Genomic DNA, 14,437 nt, shown 5'->3' on the forward strand with positions numbered 1-14,437 from the left:
TCCTTGTTACAAAACAAAACAAAACAAAAAATCTATATTTGTCCTTTTGTTTTATAGTCAACAAATTTGGGGATGCAAGTCCAAAAGTTGGGATGATCTATAATATGAAGACAAGTTAACTCTAGTAATAGAGATAATTTTAATAACCTTAACTAGAAAACAATTCTGTATGAGGGATAAAACATATTAATTGCTATATTGTAATAATAATTGCTATATTGTAATAATAATTGTATTATTAAACTCTGATTTGCACTACATACTGATATTGGCTTAATTGTTCTGGAAAACTAGTTATCAAACTTTTGTATACATCTGAATCACTTGTAAGGCTTTTTAGACACAGATTGCAAAGTTTTTGATTTAGTGGTTCTGAACTAGAACCCTACCTCCTAATTTTCTCATGGTTCTAGTTTGAGGACCCATCATAGAAACCACTGTTCCAAAGTGTTCTGATAATGTCATTTCATCAATAATAAACATAAGACCTTCCCCGTCTCCTTATCTAATAAATTCTCTGGGTTTTAAGGACTGTCACTATTTACCCTGTCATACAAGTTTCTAGCTTTTTAGAATATACTTTCTGGACATGGACATCTTTACCATCATTGCTTTTCAATTACATTCTTAGAATGTCACAACTGTTCTTTACTCTATCCTTCCCATTTTCATTAGTCAGAGTTCTAATCATCTTATAAGGTTTATTTCAAAGGAGACCTTTATTAAATCTCAAAATGTGTGCATTCTCCTTTTTTCTTTGATTTCCTAAAACATTTATATTTTTTAAAACATCAACTTTCTCTTAATTGATACCTGTCCCAGTCTCTTATATGAATGTAAGTAAGCCCCTTGACAATGAAATACACACATTCAGCCATCTCCCTCTCTTGCTCTCTCTGTTGCTTTGTCTCGTTCAAACAACATTTGTAAACCACCCTTTTTATTTTTTCTTTTTCCACTCTTTGAATAGTGTAATTAAAATAGCCTAAGACATTAATATGCCTAATATCTTCTAGCTTCTTTATGTTAGATGAAATTCATTGTATAGACTTAAAGGCTTTCATCTTGGAACCTACTGACTTTCTCTCTTATTTGGTTTAATTGCTCTGATTCTATCTTACAAATTTTAATTACAAACTTATAATGCTATAATTTCTGATCATTAAACTTTTGATGTATTGGAAACAATCTCTTCTTGATTTTCTCTTCTATGTCCCTAGTTTTGCTATAGTAAAAAAAAAAAGTGTGTGTGTGAAATTCATATTTGAAAAGTATTTTGTGTATCTGAAAAGTATTTTTATGTCACGCTTGATGGGTACTTTGGGCTTAGAATTCTACATGAGAAATAATTTTTCTCTTATATCTTAAGGGCAAGGCATCATCTTTGTCTTTGATTTTAACTGAGGAGATAGCTAATACCAGTCATTTTTTTTTTTTTAAGCTAACATCATGGTTTCTATTTCCTGCTTTCCTTTTTGGGAGTTCCTGTTCTTTAGTTGCAGGGCACCTTCAGTTGATCATCTGTCTCATCTCATACTTCATGTATTCTGCCTACCACTTTGTTCTAAATTCTTAAATATGTATTCATCTTTATGAACTATATTTTGAATTTTTATTTCATGTAATGCATTCTTACCGATACTTTATTCTTCTGATGTTCTTTTCCAGTCATCCTTAGTCTTAATGGATGTAACATCATCTTCAGTATCTGAAGACACTAAACATTTTCCTAAATGGTTTTCTTTAAATAAAATTACAGTTCTGTTTATCTTGGAACAATTCTGTTTATCCTGTTCTTTTCCCCTCATGCTGATAGATTTCTATATATCTGACGATCTATTCATATTCATGTCAATTCATATTAAGTGTCAGAAACTATGATTTCTCACTGCTGGGAACTCTGTGGATATGGTTGAGACTTCTTGATCTTCAAATTATATTTTAAAATAAATGGGAGGAAAATCATCTGTTTTACTGGAGACCTTAAATGTGGCTTTTCATCTTCCAAATTATTGTTGAAGCCTCTCATCAGCTGATGGTCCAACTTCTATTCTCTTCACAGTTAAAGGATTGCTTCTGGCTTTATTCCTGTACTGTAACTTTAATAAGGTCTTGGGAAAGATAAGAAACAAATGACTGTCATTTTAAAACCAGAAAGCTTTGTTTTCAACAGATTAAAAAAGATCTTCATAGTTATGTACTTTATATTTACATATAATCTTTCATTTGGCACATAATACATTTGGATGGATAACCTCATTTGATTGAAATCTAGTAAACCCGTAAAATGGGTAGTACAATATTAGAATAATAAGATGGAGATCTAAGGATTACAAACTACCCTATCTTTGTCTCTAACATCTATATTTAGCTACATATAACCCGAGAGGAGACTAATATATTCGTCAGATGACTGTTTATCAATTTACTATAGTAAATGTTAAGTATCAAAGAAACTAAAGGCTCAGGATTAGTGAATTCCAACCAGGGAAAAAGAGTCTACATGGAAAACCAAATTTATAGTCATACAGTTTAGGTAAGCATGAAGGCACAAAGAAGGCCTCATTGATCTTATTGGCTGGGATCATCTAGCTGAGATAGCCTGATATATTATGTCCATTTTCAGGCAAGGTTGCCATGTAGACCAGAAAATTGAGTATTGATCATGACATCATTTTTCCTGGATTTTGCTGGAGATTGAGAAAGTTTCCTAATGTGGAGGTTCTTTTTCTAGGTGACATTTTGATTGTCCTGATAAAGTTCAACTAAGACAATATAATGAAGTTAATTAGTTATAAACTTTCTAAATTCTTCAGAGTCCATAATAGAGCCAGCTTAACTAATTTTGTGAAGCTTCTCAGCTACTTACAGATTATTGCTTAAGATTGCTAGCTCAGAAAACATCACTTTTCCTTTTTTTTAATCAAATATAGATCTCTAAATTTAATTCTCAAAAGGTCGATCTAGCCAATCACCACATAATATAAGAGACATTAACTTTATGTCACTTATAAAGAAATTGATACTCAGAAGTTAAATGGCTCATCCCAGAATCTCACAGTATATTAGTGGTTGATTCAAGAACTAAATTTCAATTTTCTGCCTCTAATTTTTTCAAGTATACCCCTTAAAATGCTTTTGTTTTATGAGAAAGATAAAGTAATAAAAAACAATTACCAATTGCTTGGAGGGGAGAATGAAACTGAAGGATCCTCAGTGAGCCCAGCCTGGGTGACAAAGCAATATTCTGTCTCAAAAAAAAAAAAAAAAAAAAGATTACTGTAAAACTAATTCATTTGTTACTGCAAAATATGTAACAAATCCTATCTTTTTTGGGAGGAGGTGCCAAGGATTGAACTCAGGGGCACAAAACCACAGAGCCATATCCCTAGCTCTATTTTGTATATTTTGAGACAGGGTCTCACTAAGTTGCTTAGCACCTTGCTTTTGCTGAGGCTGGCTTTTAGCTTTCGATCCTCCTGCCTCAGCTTCCCAAGCTGCTGGGATTACAGGTGTGCGCCACCATGCCCGGCTGACAAATTCTATCTTTATTAGCCCAATGCAGTTTGTTTTTAAGATATAATAAAAATATTTATTTTCCTTAGAATTTCTTTGATTATTGATGTTCATCAGTTCTTTTACCCCTTTATGGAGCAATCCCAGTGAGATTTAACAAAACACTTATGTAGCTATGCAGTTTGCTAAATTTTTTCTCTGGCACTGGGGATCAAACCACTAAGCCATACCAACAATTTTGTTAATTTTAAGCTAAATATATAACTTTAGCTTTTATTATATATTTTCATTTTTTTCTGTCTTCCCACTTATTTGGTTGCATATTGCTACTCTCTCAAATGCTTTATGTGTATGTATTTCATATGCTGTAAATTTATTTGACTATAAAACTGATAAACTGGGACTTTACGTCCTAAAAATCTTTTCAGATTCAACCTTTTCCATCCCTACAGCTAATTTTTTCACTTGAATTGTCTTCTTAGTGAACCTCTCTCTACTGTGAGTTCCCTCCTCCAATCTGTATTTCATGTTATATCCCCTCTTAACACCACTTGATGAGTAACTCCTAATCATATCAAAATAAAGTCCAAAGTTTCTTGTCCTGTGTATAGTTAATATTTATATGTCCCTTATACTTCAATAGTAGTAAGACCCTAATCAGAAACCAAAGTTATTATAGTCATGGGCAACCATGAGACATGAGTTTTCTTAAATGTTTTCTATTTCTAATCACATAAGGATTTGATTAGTAAGTACAATAATTATTTATAAATGATTTCTAGTGAAGGTTTAACTTAATTGTGACTTAAATCAACAGTAATTTTTTAAAATACATTTAAAGGAAAAGGTGCTATTTATTATAATCAACAGCTATAGTTACCTTAGTAGCAGTCAACACACATTTTTAAAAAAGGACATAGTAAGTACTCTAAGAGGAAACAGGAATTATATATATATAAGGTATCAGGAAAAGTTTCTAATTATATGCCAAACAGTGGTTTCATTACATTTTTCTATTATTTCTGTGATGATAGAAGAGAAGAGATGGAAGAAGGGTAGAAGTAACAAGAGTTAAACATTTTTGATTGTATTCATATGCTTCACATGACTTTCTTGACTTTATAAATTTTGATTTTTTTCTTTTTGTGTGGCCACTGTCATCAGAAAGAAAAATATTGCATTTTAGATTTTATTGTCAACATTTAGTTGTCAGTTTAATTGGAACTTCTATGTTTTTTTGAACTACAACAGTCAGAAGTCCTTTGAACACCTCTGATTTTAAAACACAATCCCTAACTGGAACATTCACCAACTTGAAAATTTCCTTTGAGGTAAAACCAAGTTCAGAATGTTTTTTCTAACTTTATCAGATAATGTCAAATGAAATTCATAAATCTAGATATTTGTGATTCAGGTGAGCAGCAACAAGTTGACAGATTGTACAGAAGAAGCTCCCCTCCATTTACTCAGTGTGGAATCATCCCTTAAATTTGAAATATGTGCATTGAACTTATTAACAAATAATTCTGTGGGTGTATGCCATTTACTATAAATAGAACTCAATATAATAGACGTATAAAGATAACTATAAAAGCTGCTACATATTCTTATGTATGTACTTTTAGTCGTGTTGTATTTCAACAAAAAAGACTACTAACAATGTTGGAAAGCTGTGTCAAAGATCAATCACAACCTTTAAAAATAGTGAGCATGTAAATAATATGATAGGAAAAATATTTAAGGTATGATTTTGATGGTAATCCAAAGAATCTGAGTATATGCCAATTTAAAATGTCACTGGATGAATTATTAGACTACTAAAGAATAACGATTTTACTTGCTTCTGCCAGCTCAATCTCTGACTTAAAATTCCTGTTGTAGATCTGAAGTTTTTAATTCAAATTCTTATTCTCAGAACATCTTTAAGTATGAAAATATGTAATAGAATTTTTATATTTTTTTATTAGTTGCTCAAGACAGTACAATGATCTTGACATATCATATATTTGACTCAAATAGGGTATGATTTAAGTTTGGAGTATTATCAGTATTGAGAAGACTGACTTTTTACAACCAAGCTTATACTTGTTCAGTTGAGCTGATATTAAATGGCACTTTGCACAGGGTTTTTGATAATAACTTATTTGGTCTTTACACAAAAATGATGAGATTCTCATCTTACAAGTACACAGGCACCACACTTCTAATTTGCCCATTCACATGGCAAAGAGACCAAGTGGTAGCCACCTCCAGTGGGTTGGAGCATAGAGCCATGGCTTTTCTTTCATCATGCTGGACATTTCATTTATACTTCCATTTTTAAGATATGAAATTCAAGTGTCTTGTTTTAATAGCCTTGGAATCATATCAGTTTTTAATGACTAGAAAGTATACTATTTAACAATATACATTTTATTTTATTTTTTATTTTTATTTTTTGGCGGGTACCAGGAATTGAGCTCAGAGGCACTCAACCACTGAGACACATCCCCAGCCCTGTTATGTATTTTATTTAGAAACAGGGTCTCACTGAGTTGCTTAGCACCTTGTCCTTGTTGAAGCTAGCTTTGAACTCTCAATCCTCCTGTTTCAGCCTCCCAAGCTGCTGGGATTACAGGAATATGCCACCACGCCCGGCAACAATATATAGTTTAAATAAGATATTCCCTCTCTTAAATTTAATTTTGCTTCACCAGTCATGTTGAATATGAATGAACAGGTATGCTCTGATGGGTACTTGAGAATACTCAGGCTTATTGAATAGGAAAAATGGCAAATTAAATATATTACTATGGAGTAAATTCTGTAATTGAAGTGAGAATAAAATGTGGTAGGAGCAGAGAGTAAGTGACAATAGGATTCTTATCTAGGAGTCTCCTCTGGTATACTGAACTCCCAGCACTTGGTGTAAAACTGTAATCTTGCCTCCTTATTACAGGAAGGCAGGTAAACATTTGTTCAGTCACTACTGCTTGAAGGCTTTTTGGGTTTCTTAGAGAACTGTGAATATTCCTTCTAGGCTCTTCTGTTGATAGAGTAGAAGGGATATGGAAGTAGCCCTTTAGGGATCAATAGAGAGGAATTAGATTGGTCACTGTGGAAGGAACAGGTTGCTTCTCTATTAAACTGCATGTTTTGCAAGAAAAAGAGACAGGTTTGTCCAGTTTCATATTGAGCAATTCAGAAGTAAATATTGGAGTACAATGTCGAAGTGGAAGGTATGTAAGATTCACAGGCTCAAAACTTTACATATCTATATGATAGTTCTTGTACTTTGGTAAAATATAACCTGATTTCTACTTTTCAAACAATCATGTATCAACCAAAAAAATTTTTACAGTATATTAGATCCTTTATATAAAAGCTGGGCTGCAAAGTTCCCAGCTCAATTTTGTTTTATGAAAAAATAGCACTCACTTATTGAAGCTGAGAAGACAGTTCATAAAAATAAAAGGTGTATTTCCTTAATCACCAGAAAGATGTTATATTGGTCTTCTAATTGAATGCAGGATGTTTTGCTATTGTCCATTTTGGATAAAAGTAATTCAGAAATCAAAATCTCTTGTAATTAATAGACTGAAAGAAGTTGCCTTGTAAGATGAAAATTTTATTTTGTAAAGAATAAAGGCCATTTAAAATATATGAGGTTGTTTTCCTCTATTAGCTGTAGCAAATAAAATTTTTCACACAGTTATGCAATATTGTTCAAGCCTGGCCATTCTGAATAGCTGGGGTGAGCAAGTATTTCCTTAAACATCATTTACTAGATATATGTGAATATGTATACATGTATTTGTAACCTAATGGCAGTAATATATTTAGATAATACTAATAGAATCTGACACAAATTTCAAAAACCCAGTCTACTACCTTATGAGTTACATTTTATTTGTAGAAGAAAAATATGATTTATTTTTAATTGTAGCTATAAATGATCTCTAAAGTTTAAACAGGAAGAATAGCAATGAATAATGATTTTTGTATTTTTTCAACAGCATTATTAAAAAGAAAAAGATTCAAAAGAACCTTCCTATGTTTGATCTGTTCTGAGAATTCATTTCTTAGAAAAGTGCAAGTTAATTCCAATTATATCTGATTCCTTTGCTCATTTTTTCCTGCTTTTCATTGGAAAAGTTTATCCTTTTATTTTAGGATGTCTGACACTCTAGCTTAAAAGTATTTTTGTTTCAAATAAATTAGTCAAGATAATGTTTTTACACTTAAAATCCAGATTACAGTGGTGGCATTAATTTTTTTTTAAATATGTCATAATAGTTGGCAGTTTAACACTGTATTAAGGTGGTTAAGAGTGGGCTTGGGAGAGAAACTTAGATTTCAGTTCTGTCTATCTCTAAACATTTACTGATTGTATGATCTTGGCCATTAGCTTTGGCTAATCACATTTTAGATATAGAATGAATCCATTTTAAGAAAAAACTATCTCACCGTAGTTCTTTTTTTTTTTTTTTTTTTTTTTTCTATTTTATAGATCAGTGTACCGTTACCCGGACATACCTATTTCTTCACAAATTCTGGTTCTTTAGTGCCGCATACTATTTTGGTAACTGGGCTTTTCTTGGGGTAAGTACAGATATCCCAGGCATGATTTTCCTTTATAAAGTTCAGTGTATAAACTCCTTGTTTATATATCAGTAGTCCTTTTGTATCACAGTACTGCCATTGAATTTTAAATGCATTACTTTTAAGTGATTTTATGTTTGAAAAATAACACCCAGCTTTTTTAAATTTACAGGTATTCTTGATTGGATTAATTGTATCCTGTTGTAAAGGGAAAAAATCAGTCATTGAAGGAGTAGATGAAGATTCAGACATAAGTGATGACGAGCCCTCTGTCTATTCTGTTTGACAGCCTTCTGTCTTAAAGGTTTTATAAAGCTGACTGAATATCTGTTATGCATTTTTAAAGTTTTAAAGTTATACATTAGGATAAACTAACTAGCTTTCATCAAAAATGGGAGCATGGCTGTTAAAAAGGACTATATTTTTTATGTTTCTGAAGTAACATTATTGTATCATAGATTAACACTTAAAATTGCTAAAATTAATACTGTGTAAATATGAAACTACCAGCTTTGTGAGGGAATGTTTGTGGAAAAAAATCTTTAATGTATAATAGTGTTAAATTGATTAAAAATCTTCCAGAATTAATATTCCCTTTTGCTGCTTTTTAAAAACAATAATAAATCACTGATATCTGTGCCTTAGAGTCTCCAGAATAGTATATCTGTCTCTGATTGTCTAAAAATAATACTCATAGTGTAACATAATAAACATTACTCCCATATGGAATTTGTTTGTAATTTTCTACTTAAAATCATTAGGGCCACTCAGGTAGATTTCATGAAAAAAATTCTAACTGCGTAAGACAATGGCATTCTAAGATGTTTGTTATATTATTCAAATATTAACCATTAAGTATGTTACCACTTCTACAAGAGTATTTAAGACATTTATGCATATATATATATATATATATATATATATATATATACAGATATATATGGATCAATCAATCTATCCATCTATCTATCCCTATGGGTGGCATGTGTTTTATAGATGACCTTAGAATTTGTCTTCCAACATAAATGGAATTGACTAGAATAATTCTGAAAAAAGATCAATTTACTGATCTTGACATCATATTTAAAAACATGTTTTCATTTTAAGGATTTGAAATTTGCACAAGAATATAGTGAAAGTTATATATACATATCAGTATTTTGAACACATTCTGAATAGTTAAAAATAACCACAAACGGTTATTCTAACTTACTAACACAAACAAATTACAATTCATAAAAAGTATACAATATGATCCTTGAAGTAAAATTTTAGTTTCTGAAAGATTTAAGAATTAAGAATTATTCTTAAATCTGAATAATTGTTCAACTGAATTCTTCTGTCACTTAATTTTTGTACCACTTTTTTCTGTTTTCATTCTTTAATTCTCTTGACATACGTTTAAAGACTTCATGTTTGACTTAAGATTCTTTATCTAATCTTTAGTGTTATTCATCAGGATTTCATTCTCTTCTGTTCTTGTTTTACATTTTCTCTGTGGATAATCTTACTGTATCCTTAGTTTCCATACATATTATTTTTTCTTACGTTCTGAAGTTTTACTTCACTGTCAACTAGAAATTACTGTTTCAATTGTATCATGTTGAAAATATAACTAAGCCTCTCTCAGTATTTTTTTTTTTGACAAATGGCCTAATTTTTCAAATTAGGCCCACCTGATTGTCTAAACCAAATATCAGGCAGACTTTATGTCTCAGGTATAACTGACTCATCAAACAGTAAGTCATATTGATTTCTACTTTATATCTGTCCTTCAGCTTATCTCCTTTCCACTTTTACTGCCATTCTGTTAAGGACTGAATAGTGAGTGTTTCTCCAAACTTCCTATGTTGAAGCCCTGAACTCCTATACCTTATAATATGACTATATTTAGAGATAGGTCTTTTAAAAAGATAATTAAGATAAAAAGAGCACTAAGGCAATATGACTGGTGTCCTTGTAAGAGACATCTGGAATGTATGTGCATAAAGAAGAGGCCATGTGAGGACACAATTTTGAAGGCAATGGTCTGCAAGCTAAAGAAAGAGATTTCAAGAGAATCTAACCCTGCCAGTACCCTATACTTGGACTTCCTGACTCCATATCTGTGGGGGATTGGGGGAAGCAGGAATCTATTACATAAGCCACCCAAGTCTGTGACATTTCGTTATGGCAGACTAATGCACATAATGGTTCTTGAACTTCCTCAATGGGTTTTCTGCCAAGTCCTGACTCTTTTCAGTCTTTCCATGGCATTTAAAATACAAATCAGTTTCTTTCATTTCTTTGCTGTGAAAAGCTTTCAGTTATTTTAGAATAAAATCCATAGGCCCTTATGTGATATTTAAGGCTTTTCTGACTTCATCTTTCTCTGCCATCCCCACACCATTTATATGAGCCAGACTGACAAACTATCTACTTGGCTAGGGTACCTCACATCTGCACTCTGTGAACTATTCCTTCTATATGTAATGCCCCCCTTTTTTTTTTAACCTTCCAAGAAAATCCTTATTCTTCAAGTGTCAGTCTTAGCACTTTAGGTTCCCCCTTCCTTAAGTCCCTCAGGCTTGGTTCCTTGCTGATTCTAGTACTCAGTGGCACCCTTTGCAGTGTCATTGTAACTAATTGCCTTTATGTCTGCCTCCTCCTGACTGCAGATTTTGGAACACAACATCTGGTTTTGTAACTTTGTCCTGGTGCCTGCAGTAGCTCCTTGTACTTGGAACATATTCAGTTGACATGTAAATTTGCTAATTAGAAGTTTTAAGCCTATAAACTGTATTTTGATTAGAGTGGAAATGTATAGTCAGTCTGTTTTTGTTTTTTGTTTTTTGTACCAGAGATTGAACTCAAGGGCACTTGACCACGGAGCCACATCCCCAGTCCTATTTTATATTTTATTTAGAGACTTGAGATTTATTTTGCTACCTAGAAGTTTAAAGTTTAGAGATTGTATCATGCATGTCTTAAATAACCCATACACTCACACATCATTATTTCAAGGAATAATTTCTTTTTGTCAGACCAACATCTTAGCTTTTTATTTTGTTATATTTTTACAATGTGATTTTTCTTATTAGTTTCTCAAATTTTGTTGCATACATATTTAGAAGTCTACTTTGATTCTAACACTAAGGTGTTTTCCCCCCTCCTAGTGATATGGAATGCCTTTAACTTTATGATTTCTTGAAACTAATTTAAGTGTTAGAATTACCACTAATGAACAACATATGTCCTTTGAAATTCTTCTGAAAATGCCTAAATTAGAGGTCTTCTAGAGTAATAACTTTCCAAAATACTGAGACCCTCATGTTCCATGCAAATCTCAAAGTGAGTATTTCAGTTGTGTAGAAGGTACTGGCAATATGAGGAACCTGGAACTGACTTCCAATTCAGAGCTACTATACCAGGATATGGTGAGGAGGGTGGGAAAATATATGTTTGTTTGTGTGTGTGTGTGTGTGTGTGTGTGTGTGAGTGAAGAAAAGAAATTAGGAACTCCAGGAAAACAAAGCAAAACAATACAAAAGATATAAGAAAAAATGTTTTCAAAGTATACTACTGAGCAGTGATATGCTGTTTTAGAATCAATCCATAGACAAACACAGTAGTAGACATTGATTATAGCACTGAATTTAAGTATCAACTTTGATCACTGTTTATGAGTTTTGTCACTGTGAAAAAAATACCTGAGAAAATCAATTTAAAATGAGGAAAGATTTATTTTGGCTTCTGGTTTCAGAGGTTTCAGTCTATGGTCAGCTGGCTCCAGGTTTTGGGCAGAGCATCATGGCAGGGATTGTGTAGCAGAACAAAGCTGCTCACTTTATGGTGGCTAGGAAGGAGAGAAGGAGGAGGAAGGGACTGGTGTCTTAACTTCTCTGCCAAGGGCAGGCCCCCCCAGTGACCTAACTTCCTTCCATTAGACCCCACCTCCTAAAAGTTTCCAGCACTATCCAATAGTGTCATTGGCTGGAGACCAACCTAGTATAGCATGTGAGCTTAACAGATATTTAAGATCCAAACCCTAACAATATAAAAAGATTGTTGATGAAGATTGGAAGGTTGAACAAGAGAGGTACAAAGAGACCTAAGGGGAAATGGGTGTTAATACCCGCATTATACAGTGAGTAAGGAGAAGAAAAATGAAAAGATACTATCTCTGTTAGAGGGAGTATTGAAGGGTGGCAGAATTTGCTGCCACAAAGTAGACATTTTGGCATAAATCTACTGTAGATATTCTGGCCGTGGAAATAGACAGGGAAGCATTCCCCTGGTGAGCAAACTCCTGGGGGTAACTGGCGCCCTGATTCCCAGGATTGGAATCCCCAACAATTCCCTGCTGAGGCTATGAAGTTAACTATGCAGATGCACTCCCTGGTTTACATAATGACATCCTTTAAAGGAGAGAGGCTTTGTTGCATTAACCTGGACCTTATCTCAGTTGGCTAGCACTCAGGATTAAAAGAAATACTGGCTAAAGTGTAGTCATTGGTGGTGGGTAATATGTAACTTTGGGTTATTAAAGATGATGGCAGAGGGGTAGGTACCCCCTTTTTTCTGCCATCCTTCTGTCTGTCTGCACCTTCCCTGTGTGTCTGTGTCTGTCCTTTGTGTGCCTCTTCTACAAGTCTCCCCATACAGGTGTTCCTTTACAAGCTACTTTAAAAACAGCAGGTGCAAGAACATCTAACCTTCCCCTTTTCTTCCTAAAAGCAGAAGATAAAACCATGCTAGAAGATATCCTTTCTATATCAAAAGTAAAGCACCATTCTTATCACTGGGACCACAATACCTTTATCAACAAATCTTGTGAAACTAACTTTTGTCTTCCTAGTAACTTTTCTACCATTAACTGTTCCTAGCCCAAGATTCTTTGTCTTGTTCCATTTCCATAATTTACTTCTCTTTATCTAATTCAGCATGTAAGCATTCAACTCTACTTCTTTGAGTCTTCCTTTTCTCATGAGGGCTCCTGTGTCATGTAAAACTTAAATTTTGCACGTATTTCTCCTATTAATCTGTTTTTTTTTGTTACAGAGCCCCAGCTGGACTCCTAAAATGGATCAAGAAAAGATTATTTCACTACAGTTCATTAAAGTTGTAAAAATAAATGTAACTGGTGGACCATCTGAAATGGTAGTTTAGCAATGTTGTTAAACATTGTTAAAATGAGGAATTTCATCAGAAGATAAAATAGTTTGCAATTATATGTAAATATATCTTTGAATCCTGGCAGCCAAGACAAAAGGAAGACGATGGATGATGACATTTTTACACTTGATAGAGGAAAACACTGAGTTTGTGTGAAGATAATGTTTTGGGCACTGAAATTTAGTTGGAAGTTACATTTTGACTCCTTATGTAAAGAAAGTTAATGAGCAAATGTATTTATGTTAAAGTTTAACTAGAAAGTCATGTGCAAAGAGAATTTGGGATCTCCAGAGGAAATCTGGTTGGCTCTCAAGAACTCTCCAGATGGATTAGCTTTTATGTACATCATTCGTTTATTCCAGTCAACTAATACCCAAGTTCCTGCAAATTCCAGGCACTGGATGATGACTACTGAATTTCTAGGATGGAAGAAAATAGCCCCTGTCAGAATGTGTAGGCAAGTGGCCCCATGGCAGTAACTGGACTTTTATCAATATCACCAAGATTTGTATGTCTGATGTGAATAAATATACATGAAACAAATTATCATATTTTGAGTTATAATAAAAATTTTTCTAGTGTTGGAATGCTGTCTTCTCCAAAGCACAACACATCCTCTCCTCGCACTGTATCAGAAGGTTTCTTAATTAGTTTGGAGTTAGAGTGATGCAAGATAGGTCCTTGGGAGGGACATTTCTGGCTTTTTAGAGTGATGCTTCATAAATATCCACCATTATCAGAAGAATCAACTCCAAGTTTACCAAATTGCCCAAGTTCCTGATATTGAGTTGTTTCCCTGGACAGACCTAGAAGCATACCAGCAGCATTTAACTAAATCTCAACTGACACATTTCATTAGATTTGCACATATGGATTAAGCTACACCCTGTTGCTAGGAAGGTCTCTCTCTCCCTCCCTGCCCCCACACATTGCCTTAATGAATTTTGGAGGTTGCCTTATTTCCCTCATTAGCAAGTTGTCAGGAAGCAACCCCTAATCTTCAACTAGGATTGCACAGAGGATGTAAAAACTTTCTTCTAGAATAAAGTCATTAAACAAATATTAAACCACAACTTAGGGATGACATTTTTCTGGAGACTTAAGCTAATATGATTCAGTGTTTTCTCTATGTAGTCCCCTAGACTCTCATCTGCTTCAGCTAAGTAAAAGTGGGATTCTCACATAT

At 33.2% G+C, this 14,437-nt stretch overlaps 1 protein-coding gene across 1 annotated transcript in view; it reads left to right on the forward strand.

The window, feature by feature from the left end:
* Lmbrd1 (LMBR1 domain containing 1) overlaps positions 1 to 13,799 on the forward strand; it is a 98,087-nt gene extending 84,288 nt beyond the window's left edge. The window contains exons 15-17 of the mRNA XM_026391346.2: positions 8,006 to 8,097; positions 8,270 to 8,401; positions 13,138 to 13,799. Coding sequence (XP_026247131.1) covers positions 8,006 to 8,097; positions 8,270 to 8,383 — 206 coding nt within the window. The 3' untranslated portion in view covers positions 8,384 to 8,401; positions 13,138 to 13,799. The remainder of the gene's footprint in view (positions 1 to 8,005; positions 8,098 to 8,269; positions 8,402 to 13,137) is intronic.
* The last annotated feature ends 638 nt before the right edge of the window (positions 13,800 to 14,437 follow it).

Source organism: Urocitellus parryii, chromosome 8 (assembly GCF_045843805.1).
Source record: "Urocitellus parryii isolate mUroPar1 chromosome 8, mUroPar1.hap1, whole genome shotgun sequence".
NCBI lineage: Eukaryota > Metazoa > Chordata > Mammalia > Rodentia > Sciuridae > Urocitellus > Urocitellus parryii.